The 27,464-nt window shown below is 51.5% G+C and overlaps 1 protein-coding gene and 1 long non-coding RNA gene across 12 annotated transcripts in view; one reads left to right on the top strand and one right to left on the bottom strand.

The window, feature by feature from the left end:
• Positions 1 to 70: 70 nt before the first annotated feature.
• On the top strand, positions 71 to 25,497 carry LOC103741747. Its single transcript, XR_607595.3, has 5 exons — positions 71 to 425; positions 21,183 to 21,238; positions 21,758 to 21,844; positions 22,734 to 22,899; positions 24,122 to 25,497. It is a non-coding gene; the product is annotated as an uncharacterized LOC103741747 (long non-coding RNA).
• Positions 6,703 to 27,464, bottom strand: part of Bcas3 (BCAS3 microtubule associated cell migration factor) — a 602,200-nt gene continuing 581,438 nt past the window's right edge. For 4 of the 11 annotated variants that reach the window (XM_029568114.1, XM_008842643.2, XM_029568115.1 and 1 more), the window contains 3 exons: positions 19,783 to 19,848; positions 10,680 to 10,770; positions 6,710 to 7,547 (listed from right to left, as the gene is read on the bottom strand). In XM_029568114.1, the coding sequence (XP_029423974.1) occupies positions 7,511 to 7,547; positions 10,680 to 10,770; positions 19,783 to 19,848 (194 nt within the window). In that variant the 3' untranslated portion in view covers positions 6,710 to 7,510. Of the gene's footprint in view, positions 7,548 to 10,679; positions 10,771 to 19,782; positions 19,849 to 27,464 lie in introns of all 11 variants that reach the window. The other 7 variants (XM_008842646.2, XM_029568117.1, XM_029568116.1 and 4 more) reach the window with 5 other exon arrangements.

Raw genomic sequence — 27,464 nt, 5'->3', positions numbered from 1 at the left:
CGGGCCGGCGGGCCCCAAGACCCCTCCCCCTGGCCTGGCCCCCACCCCACCGCCCGCGCCTGCAGCTGCCTGCTCTAGGACTGGAGAGCGCGGAGGGCCGACCTGACCCTCCGAAAGGGCCTGAGGCAGGGGGCGCCCGGGTCCCAGGGCCTTGGAGAAGGACCCCTGGCCGCAAGCCGGCCCCAAGTGCAAAGCATTGACACGTTCCCGAGAGGAGAGGGGGCGCCCTTTTTCTCCTGCACGGGGAGGCCCGGCCGTTCGGGCCCGCTCCCCAGCCTGGCCTCCGACCCCGCTCCCGGTGGCTGCCCGGGGTCCCTGCGCTCCGGAGGGAGGCTGCGGGCACTGGAAAGCGAGGCCGGTGGGCGGGCAAGTCGGGAGGCTCGGGCGGCTGAGGTCCCGGAGCCGAACCCAGGTGGCGGGAGCCGGTGAGTGGAGCCGTGGCAGAACCTTGATGGGGCCGGCACGGGCGGGAGCGGGACGCTGCCTTGCGCTGGGGAAATGCGGGGACTCCTCCAGCCTGGCTTCCCCTCACTGACTCAGGAGGAACCCGGGGTTCCGGGTGCTCCCTGGACTTATTCCAGTATGGGTCGGTGTTGGTGGCTCCTCTGCCCAGAGCCTTCCGGTGACTGGGAGAACAGGTCCTTAGGGCCGGGGAGGTGAGCGCACCTTCTGCCGAGAGCCCAGGGCGGCACCGCGCCGGCTGATCTCAGACCTCGGATTCTCCACCCGTGCCAGAAAGAATTTTCGCCGCATCCAGTACTGGAGATGCAAGTCTATCTCTTTCTAAACACCGGCATCCTCTCCGCTCCCAGTCACTTTTCTAGAGTTTGTTTCCGTCTTTCGGAAGTTCCAGGCTCCCAAGTTCAGGAGTGCTGAGTAATGCGCGTGGAAATCAGGGTGCCTGCCAGCACTTGTGAACACCCCTTCGGCATCAGTCTTTGCTTCTCATTTACGGCAGCCCTAGTGCATCTCGGTGTGTGTGTGTGTGTGTGTGTGTGTGTGTGTGTGTGTGTGTGTGTGTGGTATATTTCGCGCCTCCATGCACATCAAGAACTATAGTCAAGGGTGTCCGGGGTCAGTAAAGCGATCATACATCTGCCTCAAATAAGACTTGGGCGCGGACCCTCCGGCAGGCTTCTGGAGGTCGCATTCCGAGCTAAAAGGCGGAGTATGAAATAGTCAAGGTCAGCACTCCCACCCGTAGCCTACAGAAGTGAGTTCCGCCTGCACCGGCCCTGTGTCCCCTGGTGGACACGTACATCCCAGTGGCCCAGGCAGCTGGCCCTCAGCCGCACACTCCTGGCTACAGGGCAGAAAGACGAGTAAACAGATGCCTAACGGCCCCTGACTGGAGTTGGGACCAGCAGGAGTCGTTTGGCCTTCATGACCTTTTTTCTATTTTTCTGAGCCAGCACCAGAGCTGTGTATTTCTTCACAGCCGCTTGTCTGTGCGCGCCGGCACCACAGGGTTTTCTTCAGGAACTTACTCTAGGGTAGCTGCTCCTCTCAATGTCTTCTCTGCCTAGAATGGACCTTCAGCTCTGGCTGCCCAGTGTTCACATCGAGGTGAGACCCAGTGCTTTGCATAGGATCCAATTTAGACAACAGGATGTGGCCCCTCCAGGGGGCGATGCGTGTGAACACACGTGGCCAGTTAGTGAGCTTTCCAAATTAGCTGTGTATCCAGGTACGGGCCTGGGAATCCGTGAATATATTTGCAAAGTTGTGTGTACGTGGACAGGCACTTTAGTACTTTAAGAATGTATGCATCGAAGTATGCATTTTGGACATTTTCCTGGGTAGCATACAGTTGCTGGTCTACCCATCCAGGCCAAGGATTTGAAACACCAAACTCTCAGGGTTATTTGCCCTAGAAACACAGGAGCTACGGCGCAGAGGCAGCATTAGGGGGCCTGCAGCCCAGGCTGGTCACTGGTTCTTCCGGGCAGGATGGTATCCCACTATAGGCCCCACCCCACTTTCTCGCAGTCACCCGGTGGGCCTGCCTAACTCACTCTTAAGAATCTATATCGACCCCCCCCCCCAGTCAAATGCTTGCTTAGAATATCCTCACATCATACAAAACTGGCGCTGGGGCGACACAAGCAGCCTCTGGAGCGGCGCCTCCCGGCTCCCAGCTCGGACTCCGCCCCTCCCCCGCCTGGGCCCATGCCCCCTCCCCTTCCCAGGAACAGGCGCCCCTAGGGGAGTCCCCGGGGCCGGGTGTGCGTGTCTCTTTAAGAGGCCCCGGGGGGCGCCTCGCGGGCCGCCCGGGGCTGGAGGAGGAGGGCTCGGGCGGGGGCGGCTGGCGCCAGGCGGCCGAGGCTCCACAACAAAGCTCCGGCCCCTGTCACTTCGTATCGGCCCTGCCCCGCAGACGGGTGGGGGACGCGCGCTCAGCCGCCCCTCCCTCTCCCCGGCGGTCCTGGGCGGGGGCGTCGGGCGGGCGCGGGCCTTGCCTGGTGGCCCCAGGCCCATTGCGCGCAGTCAGTCCTCAGCGCTTCCCGCAACGCCCAGACAGAGCGCGGGGAGCCCCGGCCCCGAGCCAGGCCCGGCTGCCCTTCCGTCTTTTAGCCCTGCAATCTGGTGCAGGGTCAAGTGACACTGCTGGGACCTCCCCTGATTGATTTTTCAAATCGCATAGGCCCCCGTAGGTGTCTTCGTTTATGTGCCTGGGCGTGGATTTGCGTGTGCGCCCGCATGGACGTGGAGTGGATGGCGGGAACGCTGGGCGATGTGTGGTCCTGTGGCACAGGGGTTGAGGGGGACATGGCGGGCAAGTAACTAGGCACTCGGTGCTTCTTGGCATATCCCTGTGCCAGGGCAAAGCTGGGGTGACATGTGGTGTGTAGTCCTATGCTTAGGAACAGCTGTGGGGGTGACACTAGGTGCGACCATCCCATTTTCCATTCTCTCTCTCTCTCTCTCTCTCTCTCTCTCTCTCTCTCTCTCTCTCTCTTGCTCTCTCTCGCTCTGTCGTGTGTCTGTGTGTGTCTAGGGGTTAGTGAAGGAAGACACTCTCGCAGCAGATGTAGTTGCTTTCCATCCGTGGCTTCTCCACCGGGCTCGCGCCTCCCGGAGCCTTGGCGCCAGCCCGGTTTAATAGCGGGGCTGGGCTCCCCCGCGGTCCCGGGTCTGGCCAGGCTGGGGGCCGCGGCCTCGGTGACCCCAGCCCGCAGCGGCTGGCCTGTCCCGTCCACTTAAACAAATTGTGGCTGACAGGCGCGCAGCCTCCCTGGAGCCGCAGCTCGCGGGTCGCCTCTCCCTACCGTCCCAATTTACCCAGAGCACCGCCTGGCCAAACGGCTGGGGTGGGGTGGGCGATGCCGGGAGAGTGGGCTGCCCGACCCCCTTCCTGGGCTTGGTGTGGCCGCGGTCTAATGCCAGGCCCAGCCGCGAGGGCCACTTCTAGTTAGGCCCTGGGAAGCGCTCCGGCAGTCACGACCTGTGTGGCCCTGTCCCTTCGCTTCCAGGTTGATGCAAAGGCGAGGCTCAGTTTGACTGGGGACGTACTTGGTCCTCGTGGGGCGTCTCTCTGAATGAGGATCACGCGGTCAGGAACCTAAACAGTGTCCCCGTCGACGATGGATGACTTTCTCCAGTTTTGGGAATTCTGTAACAACCCCGGGAAACTGCTCACTACTCTGAGCTGCAGGGTTCTGGTTCCGCGAGTTGCGCTTGCCGCGTTTGGGACATGCGGGTCGGCAAAAGTGAGGGAGCATTTTGAACTTGAGTGCGCCTGGGCGTGCAGGAGGGTGAGCTACGGAGTGGATGCTTGGGAATCTTGGGAGCATGAAGGGTTTGAGACCGGCAAAGTTCGGGAAAGGAGCCCGACGACGAGCCCACCTGAAACAGAGGGGCGGGGCTGGTCTGCTGATTAGCTTTTGCCTGGATTCTCTGGAGTAGCTTGGGCCCAGGACGTCACAATCTGTGCTCCAGCTGCGCTGCCTCTGCAGCCCCTCATCTGCCAAAGAACTGCCCGGACTGTAGTCTGTAAACACCCTTTTGCCTTTCTGACCTGCTGTGTCAGCCCTGTTGCTCCTGCTTGGCTCTCCCCAGTCCCTCTCCTGTACAGATGAAAATTCTGAAGCCCAGAGATGCAGTTGATTCACTTAAGAACATATGACTCTTGGTGGAAGAGATAGAATGGAGCCCCGGAACCTTAAAATTAAAACCTGAATCCACTCCTTATTAAGGAAAAGGTCATGGTGTCACTTTGGACCTGCTCAGAGAGTGGGTCCATACTGACAGGCCAGAGCCGCTAGCCTCCATTGGGGTTTAGCATTCAGGATCTTTCTGTAAGAGGGGGTTGCAGGGAAAAGGGGGTTACTCAGAGACAAGGAAGCAGCTTCAAGGTCAGTCAGCGGCAGGCCAGAAACTTGAAGGGGTAGGACATGAGTGGGCTGCATATGGGATTGTCTGGGGACACCACAAAGAGGTCAGCTGGGATTCAGGTTGCTTCTCCTTGCTGGCTGGGCACAAGAAGCAAGGTGCAGACAGGAGTCAGATGACTAGCTGTGTGACTCCATGACCTTGAGAAAGGTCCTTTTCTAGGGCTCAGGCTTGTCATCTGCAAGAAGCGGTGCATGAGTGTTAAGAACATCTTCTGGTTTACAGTCTGATTTATAATAAAAATGAGTATTGGTAAATTATCCCCCACTGCAATCTTGTAGCTACCTGGCCTGGCCTCTGCCTTCCCCTGGCAGAGCTGGTGTTTGTGCTTGTGTGTCTGATTTTGCCCTTGGACCATTGGGCTTTTTCTTGAATCACTCCCAGACAGTATCATGCCTTTTGAGTTGCCATTCCACTACCCATCAGGCACTCTGCAGATCATGAAGGAATTTTTCTTCCATCAAGTTGAGAGGTAGCCCAATGAGTGGTAGTACTGTGAGAATTAGGTCACTTGCCTTTCTCAAGGTCACCTGGCCCAGCCACAATTAGATTCATGTTCTGATGACCTTCTAAGTGATGCTATCATGAGGTCTTGGATGGGGGTTTCTATAGGGAGGTGGAGGTTGTTTTGGATGTTATCTGCAGAGGATAAGAGGCTGGCTGCTCTGGGGCCAGTGGCAGTAAGGTCCCCTGCCCAGCTCTCACTTCCAGCTGATTACAGGCTATGGCAGGGTCCCTAACCTTCCCAATTAGCTGGAGGCCAGGCTCAGGGCCTTTCTGATAACCTGAGCTCCAGTGGCAGCCACCATGGGGCCAGCTTATCTGGGCTCTCTGATCCTCCCCCTCCCCCCACTTACTCAGAGTTACAAGCAGATGAATAACCAGATTGTCCTGCAAGCTCAGAGGACAAGTCCAGCACTACACCCACCACTTTCCCTGACTGGAGGAGGCCACAGCTGTTTTGCCCCCACTGGAAATGAAGGGCTGGGCCAGGGTCCACCAGTCCCCTGCATGGCTGAGAGCTCCTGGCAGCAATGTCTTTGCCCTATTCATGTGTCTGAGGGTGGGTGCAGAGGGGCTCATGCTTTCTAGAGTAGCCAGACCACCAGCTGCATGTACAGAAAGCCTGTTGCACCCTCCTTCTGTCTTCTCTTGACTGAAATGCTGCTCCAGCTGGGGATGGGGCCTGTGCCAGGCACAATGCCTAATGTAGCCCAAATGGTAAAAGCTGTCCTCCTGCAGTAGTACCCCTGCTACTGGTGCCTAGGTCTTGTGTTCTCCGAAAGCCTCCCTCTGGTATGGGGTTTCTTGGCCCCAGGAGTCCAGGCAGGAGGGATAATGTGAGTCAAATCTCTTCATAGTTCCAAGTGTTCTAATGGAGGAGACTGAAGATTAAATCTCATTTCAGGCACCAGAGTGAGATGGGGGATGTGGAGGCGGCAGGGGCCCAGGAGCTGCCCTAGGTCTGACCAGATGGGTGGACGGGAAGGCTGCTTGTGTGTGAACTCAACCCTTCCATTAAAAACTTCACCCCAAAGTACACCTGGTTCAGTGAATTTCCTACAGTCCTTCAAGGCCACCTCTGGGGTCTCTGAGAGGATAGGCCAGGGAAGGGGAGGGGGAACTAGAACTAGCACTAGCTTCTTTCCTGATCACTACAGTCTTCTGTTGCTTAGCTCCTGTCTCCTTGTCACCACTCACTTAGGTCCAGAATTGGAGGGAAGGAATGAAAACAGGAATTTAGTCTGGGGATGGTGGCACAATGCCTTTAATCCCAGTTCTTGAGAAGTGGACACAAGAAGGCAGGAAGGAATTCAAGGTCATACTTGGCTACAAAGTGAGTTTGAGGCCAGCCTGGGCTACCTGAGACTTGATTGAAAAAAAAAAATCAAGAACTTGCTGAGGTTTTGGCCAGGTTTCACAAGATACTCAACTTAGCAGACAACTATATTATCTTCTGAGCTCGAGAGGAGGCAATTCTGAAGTGCACTGAAGACAAGGCCAGGCATGGTAAGCTCCACATCAGGGGCTGGATTGGCCTTCATGTTCACCAGTAGGGAGGCCCAAGCTTGACACCTCCAGAACTCACTGGCTCTGGTAGCAGGCAAGAAGCTTGGAGAATGAACTTGTATTTCAGTGGAGCCCCTCCTAAATTCCAGTGGGAAAATTCTCCTCCCTTTTCCTACCCAGCATGGGCTCTCTACTGAGTTGTATATGGGGAATGGGAGGTACGATTGTTGGGAGCTGGTGCCCATGGTCAGACCTACAAGACTCTGCTCAGTGTTTGGAGAGGACCCTGACCCCAGCAACTCAGGGATGGACACCAATTGCAGTGTGATTTATTGGACAAGACGTGCACTTTTCGACAGGGCCTTCTTAACCACGGTTTCCTTCACTGAACAGCACAGGACCACGGTACAAGGGCATAAAGAAAGACAAACTCTTCCCACGAGCCAATGGGGGAAGCAAGGGGCAAGGGGAGGCTTCTCTTTCCTTCCTCCTTCCCTATCACTCTGGGTCTCAGTTCACTCCTGTCCTGGAGGAAACTGAGCAGGGGAAGCTGGAGGCAGTGTATGTCACAGCCTCAAGTGGGCTAGGGCTGACATTGTCCACCAAGCGCCAAAATGCCTAGATGGACCACTCACCTTCTCCCCACCCAGGCACTAAGATCTGGCCACTGTTCCAGTTCCCCTGCAGGTTCGGTTAGAAAATACAAAAGCGGATCCAATGCAGAACATCATGTGCAAATGGAGAAGGGACTGAGCTGCTGCAGTCTCTTTTGGCCACAGCCCCCACTGACAGGAGCGGTAGAGGTCAGGGTGCACCAAGGTGCTTTGGAGAAGGGTTTCTTCTCGTCCAGGTAGGATGAGCAACTGTTGTCATTAAGCTTAGGGAAGGTGGTTGATGAAAGAAGAGCAGAGACTGAAGGGTAGGACGAGAGGGGGGCTTCTCCCCCTCCCTCTAGCAGACGAGCAGGGCAGCCAGTCAGAAGCAGGTGGCTGGTGCCTATGGGAAGCCAGTGGGGAAGAGGCTGAGTGGCTGGCTCTCATTGGTGGGGAGTGGAGATCGGTAGCCATCAAAGTTTCTTGGGATGCTGCCGCTGGTGGAGCCTGAGCTGTTACTCAGAGTCTCGATGCTTCCCTCTCGCTGAAGTTCTGCAAGACAGAGGAAAGGACCAGGTCTGGTCAGAGTAGGTTGGGGATGGGGGCACACTCACATCCTTCTGCAGAGAGGCTCCCCACCTGCTCCCCAGATGGGCCAGGTGGGCCACTCAGGTCATGGGGGGGGGGGTTCAGCCAGCCAGAGGAGAAGTCCCCTTGGCAGGCAGACTACAGTTTTTGACCTGGGTGTTTCCTGTACTGTGCCTTCAGGCAAGACGTATGGTCCCCTGATGATCTGTGTGGACAGCCCTTGTTGTTTGTGGGGCACGGGCCAGCACCTGCATACACTCATGCTCAGCCAGCATTCTCCAATTCCACAGTGCACACTGTCTCAGATCATCGGGTGGGCAGAAACCAGAACAAGAAAAGAGTCATAGTCTGCCTGTCTGATCTATTCCTATTCCAGCTGGCTTGTTCCTGAAATTCTGTCACAGTTTAGCCATCCGTTATTCACTCACATCGTTTGTCTGCTAGCCAGGCTTTGGCTTGTTCTGGGCACATTTTACAAAGTGTCCAGCTTCCCTATATGAGGGGATACTTGGTTTGGAGGTGCTTATTCCACTGGAGAGAGAATCCCTACATGACTGAATGTTTCCTCTCTTCCTTCTTCTTAGCTCCTAAGCCTCCTGGAGGCCCACAGAATGCACAAGCTGTAGCGAACTATTATTGCTCCCCTTCCCTGTTCCCTATCCCTCCATGCTGATATTATGGATATGGTAGCCAGACCTATCTTGTTAAGCTATGGGCACCTTAACTGCCTCACCATCTCTTCATCTGAGACAGGAACTGGGGCAGGGAAAGGGCTGGGAACAGGATTCTTAGCTTGTTGGATTTGAGGAGAAAAGAAAGAAGCATTTCTCAGTTTTCTGAGGGCAGTTGTTTCCAGTTTCCTGTTAGCTTCTCACTGTTGGCTCTGATATGTGGGTAAGCGCAGGCCTAAGCTGTCTCTGGAGTCTTCTCCATGTCCAGATGTGGTGACCTGAAGCTTAGCTTCTTCTGCAGCATGTCTGCCTGTGATTATGGGGTTCTGCCTGTCTTCTACCTCGAGTGTAGGACCCCAAAGTGGTTACTCAAAACAGCAAAGTATGCCCAACAGTACAGTCATCTGATCTGTCTTGAGAGCCATGTTTCCATGTACTCATGCCAGGCCCCTGCCACCATACACATGCAGCACAGCTGGCTTTGGTTAGGAGTGAGGGGTCATGGCCTCTACTACTGGGCTGGCCATCACCAGCCAGCCACTCCCCACACCCTGAAGGCCACCCTATAGCCCTTAGGCGGCCCAGCAGCAGCAGCAGCCACAGAATGAGATTGGGAAAAGGAAAACACCTACACCAGTCATGACTGGGCCTGAGTCCAGGCTAGATGAGCACAAGGCCATCCCAGTTTCCTAGCACGTTGTGAGTAGTAGGAGGGGCACTGTGGACATAGGCTAAGGGACTGGCTCTTTGGTCCCTGATCCCCCAAAACACTGGCTGCCCATGGGGCCTTGGTCTTGGGAAAGCCACAGGATAACTCTGAATGGGCAGAAAACAAGGCGGGAGGCTGCTCAGTCTTCAGGATCACTCTCGTTTGGGGACTAGGCTAGTGTGCATACTGTGAGAGGGTAAGGGCTAGAGAGCAAAGGGGAGGGCTTGAGTATTCTCACAGAAGCAGCAGACTCCAGGCGTGCTCCTTCCCTCCCCTTCTCTCTAAGAAAGCAAGCTCTGGTTTCCCAGGGAGACCAGAGGGCCTGAGTAAGTTTCAGAGGCCCTTGCCCTCCTGCACAGCCATCCTGGCACTAGGGGGCGCTGAAAGCAGGGCCAGGAGGGCAGGAGAGGAGCAGGCAGTAGCAAGAAAAGCAGGGGCCTCCTCAGGATCTGGAAGGACACCAGGCCTGAGGAAGAGAGCCCCAGATGAAGGAGCAGGAGAGGCCATGAGTAAGGGGAAGGGTGGCCCCTTTGCCAAGCAGAAAGATAGCCCCAACAGTCCTGATGCAACATATCCACACTGCCAAAGAAGCCAAGGAATCCAGAGGCCTGGCCCAAGCATGGCACCTCACCATCCCTGGGTATAGGCCTCCAGCAACACCCAAGCAGCCTTAGTGACCCCATCACACAAGTCTGAGTGGATGCACCCCACCCATCTAGTGACATTGCAGGGACAGTTGCCAAGGGGGTTACAAGATGGATCTGCTGCTCTTGGAGGCCAGGCACAGCTGAGCTGCCTGGCTCATGCTTCCCTTTGTTGCTTAGGTCTGGGAGAAATGGGGCTGAGCAGGCTTTTCCCTTGTTCCCAAATCTCAGGGTGCCTAAGGTTCTGCAGCCTTTGTCTCTACCTCTTCCCAATAGTGCCCTGATTAGTCGGCACTCACCACTGGGGTCTCCTGACCTCCAGATTGACTCATCCACTCAAAGTCAGGGCTGTCTATAGCACAAAACTCATTTTGTTATTCCCCTCTTAAGGACTGTCATTCACTCCTCAGGGTTCCCAAGATAAGGCCTAAACGTCCCACACTACCAAATGACTTTCTATAGCCTACCTCCCAGTCCTTCCCTGCTGTTTTACTTGAGGCACCTGAATAAGGAACCTGTGTGGATGGCTTTAGGCCCCTGGGCCCCAGAACACTAGCTCATCTTCCTAAGTTTTTCGTAGTTGTCCATTCTTCTATGAACCCTGATGCTCCTTGAAGAGCCTCTAGCCTCACTGAGCTCCCTGATGCTCCTAGTTAGGTCCCTTGAACACTTTCAAGCATTGGGCCGCTCTAGGAGGATAGTCCTTGAGAGGGAGTGTGTGCCTCATCTCTGTGTCCCAATCATAGTCACAGGCCTGAAAGAAGTTGGCAGTTAAAAGTCATTTCTGGAATGAAAGAACAAACGAATGAATGAATGAATGAAGTGGTAAGGGGACAAAGGGCTTTTCTTCAGCATGGACTAACAGGGGCGTGGCTGGTCTCAGAATAGTCTCCTGGGTATTTTCCTATGTGTCTTCTGTCAAACCCTTTCTCTCTTTGTTCCAAAGATGCAAGACTGACAGTATGTGGGAAATGAGTGTGGAAGAGGGGTAGGTACACACTGGCTCCCCCCTCAGTTCGCCCCAGCCGCCCAGCCCTAGGAGCAAGTGGCGAGTGGAAACATGTGGCCTTACCTTCCTCCATCCCGAACGCATGCTTTGTTACTGTTGGGTTGTTCACGGACGCTGGGTTGTTGGCATTGTTTTTTTTTTCCTTTTTTTTTCCCTTTTGAAAAGAAAAGCATTGAGGAATCTTTTTTTTTTTTTAATTTTTCCGGAAAAGATATGGACAATGATCGAGAGGTACACTGATCTCCACAAGCAGGAGGAGAGGGTGGAAGGAGGCGCGGGGGTGGCACATGGCAAGGCTCGCAGTGAAATTCTGCAGCCCAGGACACTAACATGCATGTGAAGGCGGCGGGAGACTGGCGGGTCATGAGGCACCCAGAGGTAGAAGTGTTGTGACCCTTCCAGTATGGGGGTGGAGGAAGAGGAGTCACACATTAGGCATGACAACAACTTTGGGAAGGGGACAGACAGGGACCTATGGCCCATGCAGTGCCAATTGGGGCCCCATGCAGGTGGGTTGCTAGGAGAGGAGGGGGAAGGAGACAGACTGAAGAGTTTTCTGGGAAACCCTAGACATTTTGTTTCAGTGGCCCCACCCTGGCTCCGCCCTCCTCCCCATGTCCACCCTTCCCAGCTCTGGACAGCTCTCCTGCAGTGTAAGTAGACTGGTGAAACCCACCAAGGCCAGGAGAGAGCACTGGGGGCCAGTAGACTGGGGAGGGTCTCTACAGTCTGCAGAGTCTGGCCCATAGGATGACACTTGTTCTTTTGAAGACAGCATGTTCTTTTGCCCCCTGAACAGAGCAAGAGGAGGAGTCCCAAGTAAGTGGCTAGACTCAGACTGTGCCCTCATATCCTCTAGGGACTTGGTGCCCCTGGAAGGGAGGAATGATAACCCTATCTTGCAGCAGACAGCAAAACCGAAGTTGAAGAGATACTGGGTTCATCCCAGAGGGAGAACTGGTGCTGGGGCAGGCTACAGGATGCCAGCAATCCAGGTCCCACGAAGCCTGGCTCCAATACCCACTACTGCCTATGTCTCCCATTCCCTACCAATCTTAGTAGAAAATGCCTTTGTTACCACAGCTGCTCCTTCGTGACATAGGCTGGGATGGCAGGCTACCAGGGACAGAAGAAGACAGAAGGGGGTAGCAATGAGAAGGGAGAGGCCTCTGCTCTCATCATATAAGCCTAGGGATGAGGAGGCCCTGTGTACAGGTTGTCCCCACATTGCAGGGCCTGCCAAACTCCTATGGTGTCTGAGGGACACAGAGAGGTGGCTGGCCTTTTGGGAGGAGTCTGGTTACCTGAGTGTGTCTGCTGAGAATACATGGGGAAGGGCCATGATCAGTCCGTGTGAGGAGACTGGGCATAGCTGCTCCCTCCTCTTACCCCACAGTGGTATGTAGCCCCTTGGTCAAATGTGAGCAGCAATGGCTGCTCCTGGGCGCTCTGGGTGTGAGCTGATGAGCAGAGGAGTGCTGGGGATGGATGGGACAGGGTGACTTTTCACACATCAACTACTTTACTGCACACCATGGTGTCTGGTTTCCTCTGCCCTGGAGTGAAGTGCTGAGGACACCAGGCTTTAGTGAGAGCTGGGAGGTGGGCTCCAGGAGAAGGCCAAAAGTGAATTCTATTTTTGGCTGGGTGTTTTTTTTTTTTTTTTTTTTTTTTTGGTCTTTTTGAGACTGGGTCTCCCTGTAGCCCCAGCTGGCCAGAACTCACTATGTAGACACCAGGCTGGTCTTGAATTCACAGAGATCTGCCTGCCTCTGCTGGGATTAAAGGTGTGCACCACCATGCCAGGCAAGGCTGGGTATTCTTTAGGTTTGACCAGCCTGAGACCCTGAGGGAGTCCTGCAACATTTCAAAAAGCCCAAATCTCCAGGACCCAGAAGGAGCTTGCTTCTAGTACCTTGAGGGCAGTGCTGTGTGTGTCTGGGAAGAAGGTGCCTAGGGCCCAGGCACACTTCCGCCACCACCACGAAAGGAATAGTACCTACTGCCCACCTCCTCTGGCTTCCTCGGGGCTCCAGCTAGCCTTGCTGTGGTGCATGAGCTTCAAGATGCTGCTCATGAAAGGGATTAGCAGAGTACTTTTATTGAGCCCTAGCTGTAGCCACACAACCCAGTTCTAAACTGGCCACCCACACTGCCCAGTAGGAGTGGAATTAGACCTAGTTGGAGGAGCCTGCCCCTGCTGAGGCTCTGCCCACTTCCTGCAGTGAAGAGGGGGAAGACTTCCCAAACAGCCTGAGAAAGGCAGGTGGGCAGGCCAATCTGCCTGGGATGGTGGAAGCAGTCTAAGGAAGCTGTTAAGAGCACAGCTTCTGGCCACCTGCTTCCTGGGAGACTTTGGGTAAATTACTCAGATCTGTGAGCCTTGGGTTCCTGAACAAGAGGATAACAATGTCTGTTTCATAGCCTGGTTGCAAGAATGAAATTAAATAATGCATGTAGAGCGCATCACAAGTGCTTAAAGCTTCTAGTCAGCAAATGTGAGTTACTATTATTGTTGCAATTGAATTAGTCACTGTGATTATCCCCAGGACTTCAGGGACCCTCTCCAGCCTCCCTCCTCAGCAAGTGGCCCTGCCACCCAGGTCCCCACCAGCTCTGCCTCCACTGGAGCCTGGGTAAAGATTCTTTCTTTTTAATCAAGAAATGGCCCAGGGAGGAAGATGGCAGATATTTGTTTACAGCTTTTCATTTCCCTCCTTACCTCTTTGCAAACACCCTTTTCCAAGATGGAAAATAAATCCCTAGCCCTGTTGACATGCATTGATTTTTTTTTCCTCTCCTGTATCCACCTCCCAGTTCCTTCACATTAGCAGGGGCTGTGGTTATGACCCTTGGGCTTGGTGGTAGCCTAGGGTAGTGGACGGACACATAGCACATGGCTGCTACTTGAACTGCCCTGTCTTGCCCAGTACCTAGTACAGGAAAGGTTTGCAAACAACAGAACAGCTTCAGTTTCTTTCTGCTTGAGGGTTCTTGGGTGCAGAAGAAGATGTGTATTGGGGGGTGGGCGTCTACCAGCATCTTCTGTAGATAGGATAGACAGTGAGGAAACCAGGTGACCACAGGATAGTTACGAGTTCGGCAAACTTATTTAGATGGAGTCTGTACCAAGTCAGTTATTTTGTTAGCAAGAAGCCTATGTACGGGAGGTGGGGGCTGGGATTAGCTAAACCAAATGATGTAGAAAGGAAGAGGGAGCCAGAGAGGGAGGGGGAGGGGGAGGAGGAAGGGGAGGAGGAGGAGGTGGAGGAAGAGAAAGAAACAAAGAGAGAGATAGAGAGTGTGTGTGTGTGTGTGTGTGTGTGTAGGCACTAAGGAGTCGGTGGGGAAGCTTGAATGCTTCCTGGGGCTGGGATCTGGACAGTTGGCCCTGAGGCCATCTAGTAGGTAGACAAGCCAACAGGATGAGGGGTTGCTTGTTTTATACCAGCTCAGGGGCTAGAAACTGCTGCTCTCTTGGAGTGTGGCTGAGGAGGCAGAGGCCTGTTTGATGGGACATAGATGGTGTTGGCTGAGATTGCTGCTAAGACCCTGACAGCAACGGCAGAGACCACACTCTGGGCTGGAGCCAGCTCAGCCCCCAGGGCACTTTTTTTTTAGGAGGTTAAAAGTGCAGCAGTTAAAGGAGGCAGCTTAGAGGGGGCTTTGCCTTCCTCTGCACTCAGCACCCCCCACCACCTCTGAGGCTGCCTGGCTTCCCTATACCTTCCCTCTGTGTCCTTCCGCATTTCATTCCCCCTGGCTTCTAAGCTTGCAAAGATGTCAAGAGACAGGGGGCCTCCTTACCCACCCAGGTAAGTTCTGGGATATCTAGGTGCTGAAACTAGTGGAGGCAGGAGCCACCTTTTTCCTCTAGCAGAGTTGTTGAGACTTTTGTCAGGAAATACCTTCTAGAAGCTGCAAGGCTGAGGCTGAAAAAGCTCCACCTATTCCCATCACCATCACAGGAATCCTGGTTTGAAGACAAGAAGCAGGGCTAACTCTGCCTGCTCTTACCCAGGTCCTTGATAGCCCAGCCAGTCTTCCGGTGTTGTACCATACACACAGCCTGGCGCTCCTGAGTGTTCTTCACGTGCAGCACTCCAGGGCAGTTCAAATCACCCTCCCGGTCAGCTCAACCCTAAGGGCTCCCACAAACATGCTCTTTGCCCAGCTTTTGTTCCTGACTCCTTCAGGTACTAAGACCCAGAACATCAGGACAGAATGAGGCTGAGACTCCATGGCCTAGCCTGTCCCTCAGCCCCAGCTGCCAGTAGTGAAGGTAGATCTTAGGTGTTCTCAGCTTAGGAAGCTATGGTCACAGGGCCATGCACAGGTGCCTAAGGGCCTCAGCTGGGCTTGGGGAGATGCCTAAGGGCCTCAGCTGGGTTTGGGGAGACCTCAGATGCTCTTAGGTGTCCATGGCCCTTAGAGGGTAAAAGTGGAGACCAGTATCAGGAAAGGGTGATACTCAAGGAGACAGATAGACCAGTGTCTGCCTTAGCTTCTGTCCAGAGATGGGGCAGAGAGTCTGGGAACCCTGTTCCCAACAGCAGATCAATGTGGTACTAACACCAGTAATGTAGGGGTTTGGAGGTAGGCTAGACCACTGAATCCCTGGTGGGCCCATGGGTGAGGGGCATGAGGAGAGAAGATATGCATGTTGGCAAATCAGGAAAAGGAGAATAAAATTAGGAATAAAGGAGAGGAAGGGAGGTGGGAAGCCTCTTGAAGACCTGCTCCCTGTTTACCAGGCCTCATAACCTAGCATCTCTGCTGGAGCTGTGTCTGTGCACATGTGTGTGCATGGTGGGGACAGGGCACTGGAGTTCCAGGCAGAGCCGATTTTAACATGGCCCCACATCTCCTGAACAGCCTTTTGAAATGCTGAATAGCTATATCAAGTTGGTGAGTGAGGTATGAGCATGAAGAGCTTTGGTCTATTTGGGGCTGGAGCCTCCCTACCTCCCTCCCCTCTCCCCCAACAGGTGGATGCAGGCTTAAATCAGGATGGTTGCAGCACCCATTCCCAGGAAATCCACACCACCACAGCCTCCCCAAATCTCAGCTTCTGAGGATAAGGTAGAGAAGGACCAGCCACCCAGACCACATCACCTGATACCCAGTGATCCTCTCAGCACCTGCCATATTAGAGAAACCAAACCCTGATCAATGGGGAGTCCATCCTGTCAAAGGACACATGAGGGGACAGAAGGTGGCGCTGCCCTAACTCACGACTCACACTTCCCTTCTGAGGTGTTTGATGACTGGCTGAATCAGCCCTGAGTTCCCTGAGTTCCCTACAGGGGGTCAGAAGGAGGAGGGCTATGAGAGGAAGATGGGCCACTGCTCCAGCCCTAGTACTGTCACAGTATGCTGAATGACCTGGGCAAGTCACTTGCTGTTCATTTGTTTCAGCATGTGCAAAGCAGGCAGGAGGGGAGAGTGTGCTCTAGTGACATCATGGGGCATGTAAGGCTCTAGGGAGAAAGGGTACCAGGGGCTCTAAGAAGCACAGCATGCATTAGACAGAGCTGCTTAGAAGACTGGCACTTTCAGGAGGCTGGGGGCCCTGAAGCAGATGACTTACCCAGTGGGGAGCTGACATACTCTTTCTAGCTCTGGGTCCTTGCACAATGTGGGGGGCCTGCCTCAGTAGATACCATTTAAGGCTGACTCAGGGTTGAGCAGCATGGCAGATGTGGCTTTGGGGATGCAGGATGCCAGGCCAGGTGCTATGGCATGACTTCTTCGTGTGGGTACTAGTGAGATGCCAGAAGGAGTCTCGAGCATTGGTACCCACTCCACACAGCCCTGAAGAGGAGAGAGGGCTGGAAGCCTTCCTTAGAAACTGAGTACCTGGCAGCTGGTACTCACCTGTGTGTCTCCTGAAGTCTAGCTAGGAGGCCTGGAAGCTTCTACCCCAAGCTCACAGGCAGGGGACTTCCCAAGCTAGCCCCCAGCCTTATGAGATAGCACAGGGATTGCAGACCACAGCAGAGACGCTATACTTTGAATGTTGTTGGCCAGCAGGGCCAGAGCCACATCTGGTTCTCATTCAAATGTCCAAGCATAATTAAATTCTCTACGACGCAGCGGAAGAGTTTGGTAAGATGTGGCTTTCCCCCTTTTCCATCAAGGTTAAGAAATCACAGTCCCTCATTGCAGCAGCAGACTCAGCAGAATCACTCTTCCCTGCCACTGGGCCATCCTAGTCTATAAAGGCAAAGATGCTTTCTTCCCTTCTCTCTTTCCTCCCCATTTCTTTTCTTTTTTCTTTTCTTTCCTTTGGTACAGGGTCTCATGTTTTGCAGGCTGGTCTTGAACATTTGGGTTCAAGTGATCCTCCCACCTTAGCCTCTCAAGTAGCTTGGCCTACAGGCATGTGGTGCTGTGCTTGGCTCCTCCTAGCTACTTTCAAGAACTTATAGGCTGGAGCTAGCATTGGATACATGACACATGGGACCCCTCACCCATTCTGTTTACCCACAAGACTAAATTGTAGGCTTGTGAATGAGTAAGTCTGCACTGGGGGATGGTAAGCTGGGGGAGGCTATCCTCCCACTTCTCCTGGAAGGGTCTTCCCCAGCCCTGAGGAGACACTCACTGTGCCCCAGGCTTACTTTAGTGATACTTGTCTCCATCCACTGGAATATATGGGGTGTCCTGTAATACTGTGCTGAGGAAATTCCTTTTTTGTAGCCCTCCTCGTGGCCAGAAGTACTTGAGAGTGATGATTCTGGAGGCTCTGGGACAAGCAGCTCACCCCGCTCGGTCCTAGAGCCCAGGGCAGAGTGAGGTAAGGTAATTTCCTACACTTCCTACCTCTTGCCCTGTGGCCTCAGGACCACTGAGTCGGGGTGCCCCTTCCCCAGTTCTCCCCAACCTCATATGCAAAGGAGGCATCAGACTACCAGATGAGGACAAGGCTGGTGTCTGAGCCATTCAGGGAACACAGGGCCTCCATCTCACAGAACTTCTTGCATTTCTGGCCTGCAAGGCTCTGAACATCAGGGATATCAGAGTCTGAGGTTCAAGCCTCTGTGGAGGACACTGCCCCACCTATCACCACACCCCCAGGGCCTCTTCCTCTCCAGCTTCCCACTCGAAACTCCCTCAAGCAGAAAGACCCTGAGGGAGCTGTTTCCCCAGCTTCCCTTACTACCAGAGCATCTTCAGTTTATGGCGTCTTTTTACTCAGGAATTTATGACTTGCATGGTAATGGGTTCCATTCTATTTCCTCCACGCCTATATTTCTAATCACTGTGGTACAGGCTTTATGAGAGTTTCTTAATAAGTGGAGGTATTTTTCCCTTTGAAACAAACTGTTCTGTGAGTTAATGACTTGCTATGTGTGTGGATGCTACCCAGAGACAAGTGGGAGTTTGAAGGGGGATGATGAAGGTGGGGGTTCGGCAGAATATTCTAGACTGAAAACAAAGCTGTGCCGTGGTCCCTTTAGGACTCTTGGTCAGCTCCTGCATTAGCGTTTTACTAACTGCTCACAAGCATTCCTACCACATAACTAGAACCTTGTACAGGTGCATTTGTGGTATGGACAGTGCTCACTTGGGGGACAGGCATCTACATAAAAAAGTGGGTGGGAGACCACCAATCCCAATATCACTGATCCAATTCTTTTTTTTTTTCGGTCTTTTTTGACACAGGGTCAGGGTCTCCCAGTAGCCCCGGCTGGTCTGAAACTTGCTATGTAGACAAGGCTGCCTTGAACTCAACAGAGATCTGCCTGCCTCCGCCTCCCCAGTGCTGCGATCAAAGGTGTGTGTCACCATGCCTGGCTCTCACCAATTTAATTCTTTTTTTTAAAAAAAATTATTTACTATTTTATTTTATGTGTATGAGTGTATTGCCTGCACATATGTGAGTGCATCATGTCACGCAATGCCACAGAATGTCAGAAAAGGGCATCAGATTCCCCTGGAACTGGAGTTAAAGACAGTTCATAGCTGCCATGTGGGTGCTGGGAATTGAACCCAGGTCCTTTACAAGAGCAGTCAGTGCTCTTAATCACTGAGCCATCTCTCCAGTCCCTCACCAATTCAATTTTAAATAAGAAACCAAAAAAAAAAATTATTTGCTTCCAAATGTAAACTTGGGTTTGGTAGCCAATTTCAGTTTTTGGTGGCATTTAAGACAGAACTATGAGTTGGGTACCCTTTCCATCAACAAATAAGGTTTTAAGGAAACTGACCTAGTTCCCAGTCCAGTAGCCCTTGGCTAAGCAAAAGAAATGCCTTGGGGTGGATCTCCATTAGGGTCCCAACCTGTGCTAGGGAGCCCACGTGCTGTGCTGTGGCAGGAGGGACCACAGTCTCACTATCTGCAGTGGTGCCGCCGTGCCTGTGGACCAGGCTGGGCTGTTGCCGCTCTGCCTTTGTGCTGGGCTCACAGACAGGCTGCTGGTGCCGGGTCCTATTCATTATTCAATTCAGCTAGCTCGGAGGAGCCTTTCCATTTGCTCCTCCAGGAGGAATAACAAATCTAGAAATGCAATTCCACTTTGGTGTATTAAGATATTGATTTGCCCGTCGAGCAGAAGTGCATTTGTTCTGCCAGCCCTCCCATGGGTTGGAAGGGGTTAACCAAATGTTTATCACAAGGCTAGCTTCAGAGTTGAAAGTAATGTGATCAGTAATGAATTTTGTGTTACATTAGGTTGTATAAATGGACAGACAAGCGCAGACAACAAGTGGCCAGGAGTCGGGGCTAATCTAATGATGTAAAAATAGAGACAGCACCAATTATACTAGGGGCCAGCTCCAGGCTCCTGCAGGGACTGCAAATGAATAGGTACAAATCAAATTACTCACTAATAGACGCACTACAAGAGGGGCAGTCAATGGTAAATGCATTAGAGCCCAGTGACCTCTCTGCTCTGCACAGCAGAGTCCGAAAATTTGACTTCCATCTTCAGAGTGGGGGGCAGGGAGTGGTGTTCTCAAAGAAACTCTTGTTGGGTGAAAGATGGCCACCACTCCCCGTTCCAAACCAGTCCCTTGCAGAAGGGACCTCCTGTCCAAACTGATCTCTTGCTATCACTCCAGTGCTTTCTGAAGTCTGAGCACCAGGGGGGACCCCACATGAGGGACATAAAGAGCAGTGGGACCAGGCCTTCCATGTAGGCAAAGACAGGAGGTTACATACCCAAACACTTCACAGCCATGTGTCTCTCGGGGTTGTTGTTTTTGACTGCTACATCAAGAGCTATGTCTGCATTGAAAATAAAATATTTCTTTAAAGAGGATCATACAATGGGCCTTAAAGAGTCCAAAAAGAGTTGAGACCAAACTGAACAGATATTGAAATCTGGTTTGACTACCAAGATCTTTGTGGGGCAGGGGCTCATGGTCTGTTCCAAAGTCCATCACATCTAGATTTCTCATTAGCTAAAGCTAGCCATCGCCTTCCCTTCCTTTCCTTCTTCCCCTCAGTCTCCTCAGACTGAGTTCCTGTATCCCTGCTTATTTTTGGCAGTGGGGTAGGGGTGGGGGTGGGGGTTGGGGGTGAGAAGGATAAGGAGGTAAACCCAGGCTCTTGGGTAGTTCCTTAGGTTTTCCTCAATATCTTGGGTTCTATGAGTTTAGACACCAGGTCTGAAGTTCAAAGCTGTTTGGCAGTGTGCTGGGTTGCTACGGGAAGGCTCCTGGAGATACGCTCCGAGGCAGTCACTGTATCCTCATAGTCAGCTCTTGGTGGCTTAGATATGAATAAAGTATGAAACCAAAGAAGCTCTAAGCCTTTCAAGGACAAGCCCATGTTCCATGGAGGCATGGGTCTAGAGGCTTGGCTCATGTTCCCCCAGCCACCTTAAGGAGGGCCAGCAGTCACATTCATCAGAGTAGCAATGGCATGGTGGTCTTGGCCAACTGGAGCCTGGAGATACAGGAATGTATCAGCACAACCAGCATGAGGGAGGTGAGGGCACAGAATAGAAAAGTCACCTGAACAAATGAAGGACCTGGAAGGTGATTCTCCCCAAACTCGATTAAATGCAGAGGGGTGAACTGCAAGCTACTGAGCCACAATAACAGACATATGTGGGGGATGGGGCATAGGGACAGCTGTGCAGACTGGGGGTGCTGCCAGTACACTTAAAATTGTCTTAGGCAGTGGGGCCTGCAGGTCCCTGGGGTCTGGGGTGGTATGGGAAGTGCAGCAGGCAGCAAGAAAATCACCCAAAGCCAGTGGCTCAGGACCTGTCTGTGGTGTGTGTGGCCGTTCCCAAATGTCTCCTGTCTTCAATGCAATCAGACTGGGGTGGCCTAGCCCTTCTTTTTCATACCTTTGAGCCTAGGGTCCCCTTCCTAAATGATCAGAGGGTCATTTCTTTTTTCTTTTTTGGTCTTTTTGAGACAGCGTCTCCCTGTAGCCCCAGCTGGCCTGGAACTCACTATGCAGACCAGGCTGGCCTTGACTCACAGAGATCTGCCTCCCTCTGCCACCCGAGTGCTGGGATTAAAGGTGTGTACCACCATGCCCAGCCCTCAGAGGGTCATTTCTAACCTTTCTTTTTTGTGTACATGCCTTTTTCCCTCTCTTCCCAGCCTTTACTGCCAGCATATGACCTCCCACCATCTGAGACACTGCAGCAGAAGGGAAGGTAGGGATCTAACACCACCCCCGCTCCCCTGTCCGCCCGGGACTGTGCTCTACTTCACAGAGGGGCCAGTGATTAAAGGTGAAGGGAGGCACTGAGAAGAATCTGCCCTTTGGTTAAGCATTTACCAGTACTAATGATTCAGGGAAGGCCCCTAGCAACTGCCCACAGCCCTCACCCTCTGCCCAAGCCCGCACATGCTCCACAGTCACTCTTCTTGGGGAAACATGTGGAAAGGGGACTCTGAAAGGTTACCAAGGAGGTGAAACTGGCTCTTCCTCCTCATGGGGCAAGAGTCAGCATGCCATACTTTGGGCAACTAGGAAATGTGCAGAGGAACATCTCAGTCCTGGACTCCCACTGCGGCTCCTCCTCTGGCTGGGGCTCCAGCGGGGGAAGAAGAGAGAGGCAGAGAGAAAAAACAACCTAGCTGGAATCAGATCTGAGATCTGTCGTGGAACTAACAAGTGTGCCTTTTAAGCATGATAATTATTCCCATGGCTTTGGCTGTCTTTCATTTAGCTCTCAGAAGACACACAAACCCAATCAGTCATTCAACAAACATTAACTGAGGCTCAGCTTGGCGCTCATCCCAGGGCTGGATTCTGGGTAAGGAGAAGGTTGGTAGTTAAAGGTAACAAAGACAAATCAGACTGGGCCCAGAGAACCAAAATTGGGTCAAGATGCACTCATGGCACTATGGGTGAGGGAGGAGCTGAAGGAATCATGGAGCTGGCCCCTCCCTAAGGGCACCAGGCATTGCTAGTTAATGAGAAAGGCACTATGGGTGAGGGAGGAGCTGAAGGAATCATGGAGCTGGCCCCTCCCTAAGTGGCTTGTTGAAGGGCACCAGGCATTGCTAGTTAATGAGAAAGGCAACAAACATTCCTTACCCACGACCAAGTGTCCTGAGAGCAGGTGGTATAGACATTTAGAGACACAGAGTTGGCAGGGAAGGTGGGTCAGAGGAGGAGACAGTGAGCTTGGTCTAAAGGGATGACTGGGGAGAGGAGGAGGGGCGATGGTCACGTCAAGCTGGGGAGCCAGTGCGTGCTGGGGAAGTGGACACACATGCTTGCCGAGGCAGTGGTGGGAGAATCTGAAGGGGTAAGTGGAAGGGGACGGATGGTCAGGTGGGAGAGGGAGGAGGGGAAGACCTATAAGACACTTGAAAAATCATGGCAAGGAGCCTGGGTAGAAATGTACAGGCAGCTGCTACTTTCTAAGTAGAGAAGTGACCTCAACCCGAGAGTGGGGACCCCTCCTCTATTGGGCCCCCTTTTTTGAGTAAAAAATGGGTCACAGTCTGATGAGGTGAGACTGAAAAGATGCCAGATATGGACACTCTTACTTTGGAAGTTATATTTTTTGGTGATTCTGGGGATGAAACCCAGGCTTTGTGCATGGCAGCACTCTACCACTGAGCTATGGCCCCAGTCCCCTAGTGCCTTATTTTGATTCTATATCTTCTTTTTTACTTTTATGATTTCACTTCAAGGTTTTCATCTCCCACTTTGGAAGCTGAAGAGGGAACATCGGTGTCATGATGATGAGAGGTGTTTGTGTGGTGGATGGAGTCTCCAGCACAGGAGCCTCTTAGCCCATTGCCCTTGTTTTGAATGATGGAGTGATGCACGGTGCTGAGGGTAGTACCAGGGTGGAAGGTGAGTGCCCCCCATTTCCTGTTTCACTCTCCCACTAAGAGATGAGAAAACCGAACCCAGAGAGGGAAAGACCTGGGGCTACAAGCTTCTCCAATTTCTTGAAGACAACTTCCAAATCCTACCAGAAAGGAAACAGACATTCTTCCCAGTGACAAGTTGGCATTGGGAACTGAAGAGACTCTCAAACTTGGCCTTTGCTCCCTGGGGAAAACAGCTAGAAACAGGTGCAAGGACACTGAGCTGAGATAGACAGTAAGACCCACAGGCCACCCCTGCTGCAGCCACCCACAGTCCCGCAGTCCCTCCAGCAGTAGCTGCAATGTCCCCTGCTGTGCAGGGTTGCTTGTGATACATTGGTGGGAGTGGGGTTCTATATGGTGGCCCTGGCCTCTGGGAGTTATTCTCTTCTCCTATGCTTAGCAATAATCAGGACATCTGTAGCTGGGAAGTCCACAGCTTTGTTACTGTATCTGCTGTGGCTTGCATAGGAGATGTCCCCCAAAGGCTTATGTATTGGATACTTGGACCCCAGCTGATGATGCTGTTTTTTTTTGGGGGGGGGGGAGCTACCAGGAGGAGGTTGATTCACTCTGCTTCCTGTCTGTCATGAGGTAAAAAAGCTTCTCTACCACAGACTCTGGCCACCAAGATGTTCCACCCAAGCAGCCACGGATTGACCCTCTGAAATCATAAGCCCAAAATACATCTTTTTAAGTTATTCTCATGTATTTCTCAGAGTAATGAGAAAGCTAACTAATATAGTGTGATGTTTAATTTTATGAAGGACATGCCTGTCAGGGCATTTCTGGGCAGGTTTAACTGAGAAGAAAGACCTACCGTGAATATGGGTGGCATCTTCCCATGGTCTGGGGTCCCAGACTGAATAAAAAGGAGAAAGCTAGCTGAGTGCCAGTGCTCACCCCCTCTACTTCCTGACTGTAGATGCAATGTGGCCAGCTGCCTCAGGATCTGCTGCCAGGCTTTCCCAAATAAATCTTTCTTGCCATAAGTTGCTTCTGTCAAGTATTTTGTCACAGCATTGAGAAAAGTAATTAATGTATATAGCATTCTAGAAAGACCACACCCTATGAGCAAGGAAATGATTCTGAGCTCTACTTAGTCCAGCTTATTAATGGGTCCTGGTGGAAAACTAGGGATGGGAGTTAGAGGACAGACTGTGGCTCAATGCTATTGCCTCCCCTGGGCTTTTTGTCTCTTCCAGGGTAGGAACTGTGGCTTACCTATTCTCTCCCAGACTGGTGACAGATGTGGTAGATGCTTCAAGAGTTTGCCTGCCTACTGCAACCATACAGAAAGCGCATGGGGCTGCCGAGGAGGCCATCAAGAGATGAGACTGAAAGCATTTTTGTAAATACTATAGGAGGAAAAATCCAGGGCTCATTTAGGTGAAGCAGAGAGCTCCAGGTGCATAGAGAATTCCCTGGATGATGATGGCATTTTCCAAGGAATCATTTCCCCAGGACCAGTGTTGGTTCTCTTTGCTTCCTGTCTGCCACAAGGTGAGCAGCTTTCTTCTAGCACATGATCCCTACCATGATGATCTGCTTTACCACGGTCCAGAAACAATTGAGTCATGTGATCACAGATTGAAATTTCTGAAACTATAAGCCAAAATTCACATTTTTTCCTTAAAAAGAAGAAGAAACAAAGAGAAGAGTAAAAATGAAAACCTCAGCTCTGGAAAGGGAGTGTGTGGGATCCACCCAACACACTGCTGGCTCCTATAGCCACGGCTGGTAAGGGAAGAGTTCACCAGGGCACAATTTTATCTGCTGAGTTGTAGCTTTTTCATTTGTGCTACGGAGAAAATTAACAATTCCACATCTTTTTTTTTTTCTGACAAGATCTCATGTAGTCCAGGCTTGCCTTGAATTCACTTTGCAACTAATGATGACCTTGAATTCTTGATCTTTCTGTCTGCACCTCCTGAGTTCTGGGGATTTTTAGGCACGTGCCATCATATTTGGCACAAATGCCATATCTTCTGAAATGTCTTCAAAGTCCAATGTGATCAACTAATTTTTATAAAGAACACCAATGCTTTGATTATCTCCTTTGAATATGGGTGTAAGCAGCAAGTTGGAGCATCTGAAGGGTCAGAAAATGAACTGCCCTTTACCTGTAACTGCTGTGACCTGTGTGGTACCTTGTGATGTGATAGGGCTAATTTGTCCCTTAACAGAAATGAAGGAAATGTCCCTAGCCCTCAGCAGTGGAACAAGTCAGAGGTCCATGGTCTTCTGGAATTACTAATCTTCAAGGTAGGATGGGGGCCCAACACACTGAGTCTGAGTTATTTGCATTAGGATACACATTTAACCAACTTATCACAAAAGTTCCCATTTCTTGAGACTTTACTTTCTACAGCCCCCAAATGAAGGGTGTTATCATGTGTGTACTTCTACATGCACAAGCTGCTTCTAAATCATCTTCCGCAAAGCATAGGAAATCTACGGATATTTGTTAATTAACTTACTGAAACTTCTTAAAACCATTTAAAAACCTCTATGTAATGTTCAAAATAAATGCTTTTCTTGTAAGAAGGAAAAAAGCGCAGCCCTTTAAGTAAATAAAAGTTGATTGAAAATAATCGTAAAGCCTTGGATGCTGAGTAATTAATATACAGACAGGGAAAGCCAGAGGATTTAGCAGAATAAGCTACAACCTGGTTTTCAAATTGCAAGTCATAATTCATCAAAGTACAATGAAATCAAATTAGTGTTCTGTGACACTCTAAAAACTTAAACTAGAAAAGTACTAGCATGTATTGTCTGTGATACTGTGTTGTAATGGTCTGAGTATTTGGTAAACTGGGTCAGGAAGTAAAATTTATGACAGAATGTGAGAGGTAAAGATTAAAGCATTTCTGGATTAGAACAGAGACAGCAAGAAGAAGGTAGACAGAACATGATGGAGCCTCTCCAACTGATAATACCACAGGACAGAAAAGGAGAGTAAAACAGGGAGTCCAGGACTGGGGAAGCAGCATCATGGGGAAAAGACAGTCCCTCTTGACTTTGAGAGCTGAACTTGTGAGGTCTCAAGAGTCAACAGCAGCCAAAAAGAGGCTGCTTGCAGCAGACATATGTCCACAATACTTTAACTGGATCATTGAAGTCTGTGCATTTTGATATGTGATGCTGGAGAAGACAAGTAAGAAAGAGAACTTTGGTGATTGGAAGAGATAAAGTTTAAAGAGAAAATGTACTCGATGTATACACAGGTGTTTATTTTAAATCCCCCTTTTTGGGGGGGTATTTATATCTTTATCTAGACACAAAAAATGGGATAAGTTGATGTTTTATTTATTTAAAAATGCTATTTTTCTAGAAAAGGCAATATTGAAAGGAATGTCTGCTAAGCAGGAATTAGTCAAGTTATTTTGAGGGGGATGGCAGAGAGGGGAGGGGACTTAAGGAGACAGCATTCCAGGCAGAAGAAGAGTATGCACAGAGAGTCTGGCATGTGCTCAGGGTCTGGGACTTAGCTTGACTGGAGCTCATTAAACAACAGGGATGGGTCTGGAGAAAGGATGGCCTGGTCAGGAATGGTTTTGTATGTATGTTGATGAAGTGAGCCTGAGAGATAGAAAGGTTAAGGCAGAGTAGTTCAGCTCTTAGAAGTCTGGATTTATCAGTAGGAGACTGGATAGATTGTTCTGGAAATTAGAAGAGAAGCCAGTTTGAAAACTATTTGGAAGTCATCAGTTTAGAGATGACTGAAGCCATGGGCACAGAGATTGCCATGTTCTAGGGGAGAAGTGAAGGGCCTTGAGAAACACACTTAAAGATGAAGAGAAGGAAAAGCCAGAAGAGGGACTGAAGAATAGCCACAGGAAGAAGAACCAGGAGGAGGAGGTGGAACCAGCCCCAGGGCGGGCGCACAGGACCAGGGCAGACTCACAGGCCCAGGGTGGACTCACAGGCCCAGGGTGGAGACACCCACATGTCCAACAATGAGGAGAACAGTGGTGGCTGGGTGGGCTGGGGACAAGGCCATTTTAAAGAGGGATGATTAGGATATGGGTGGCAGGAAGATGGGAAGTTTCTCAAATGATAGTCATTTCTCTCTGACGGTGTGAGATCTGAAGTGTGGTAAGAGATTTGAGGAGAATGGGGAAGTTTGAAACAGTGATGGTGTAGAAGGAAAGGGACTAACTTCAAGAGGAAGATTGAGTACATACTATACTAAAAAAACAGCATTAGGATCAGAGATTTGGGAATCTTTGCAAGAATGGAAATAGGCCAGAAGCCCCATCAATAGGCAGGGCCTGTGAACTGCTGGCATCCAGGTAGATGTAGACCTTAATCAGTACACAGTAGGCACCTAAGTGGGTGTAGACTTTAGTAGGTAAACAGTTGGCACCCAGGTGGATGTAGACCTTAGTAAACAGTGGACACCTAGGTAGCTGTAGACCATAGTAAACAGTTGGCACACAGGTAGGTATAGACCTCAGTAAGTAGACAGTTACTGCTGTCTGGAACTCCGTTCCAGGCACTGGTTTCTGCTGCAAAAAACAGTACCAACTGAGCATGGAAGAGAAC

The sequence above is a fragment of the Nannospalax galili genome, unplaced genomic scaffold (genome assembly GCF_000622305.1).
Source record: "Nannospalax galili isolate Female #2095 unplaced genomic scaffold, S.galili_v1.0 scaffold879, whole genome shotgun sequence".
NCBI classification, from domain to species: Eukaryota; Metazoa; Chordata; class Mammalia; order Rodentia; family Spalacidae; genus Nannospalax; species Nannospalax galili.
Note: the sequence above shows the minus strand (reverse complement) of the source record. Positions and strands in the feature narration are given on the sequence as shown.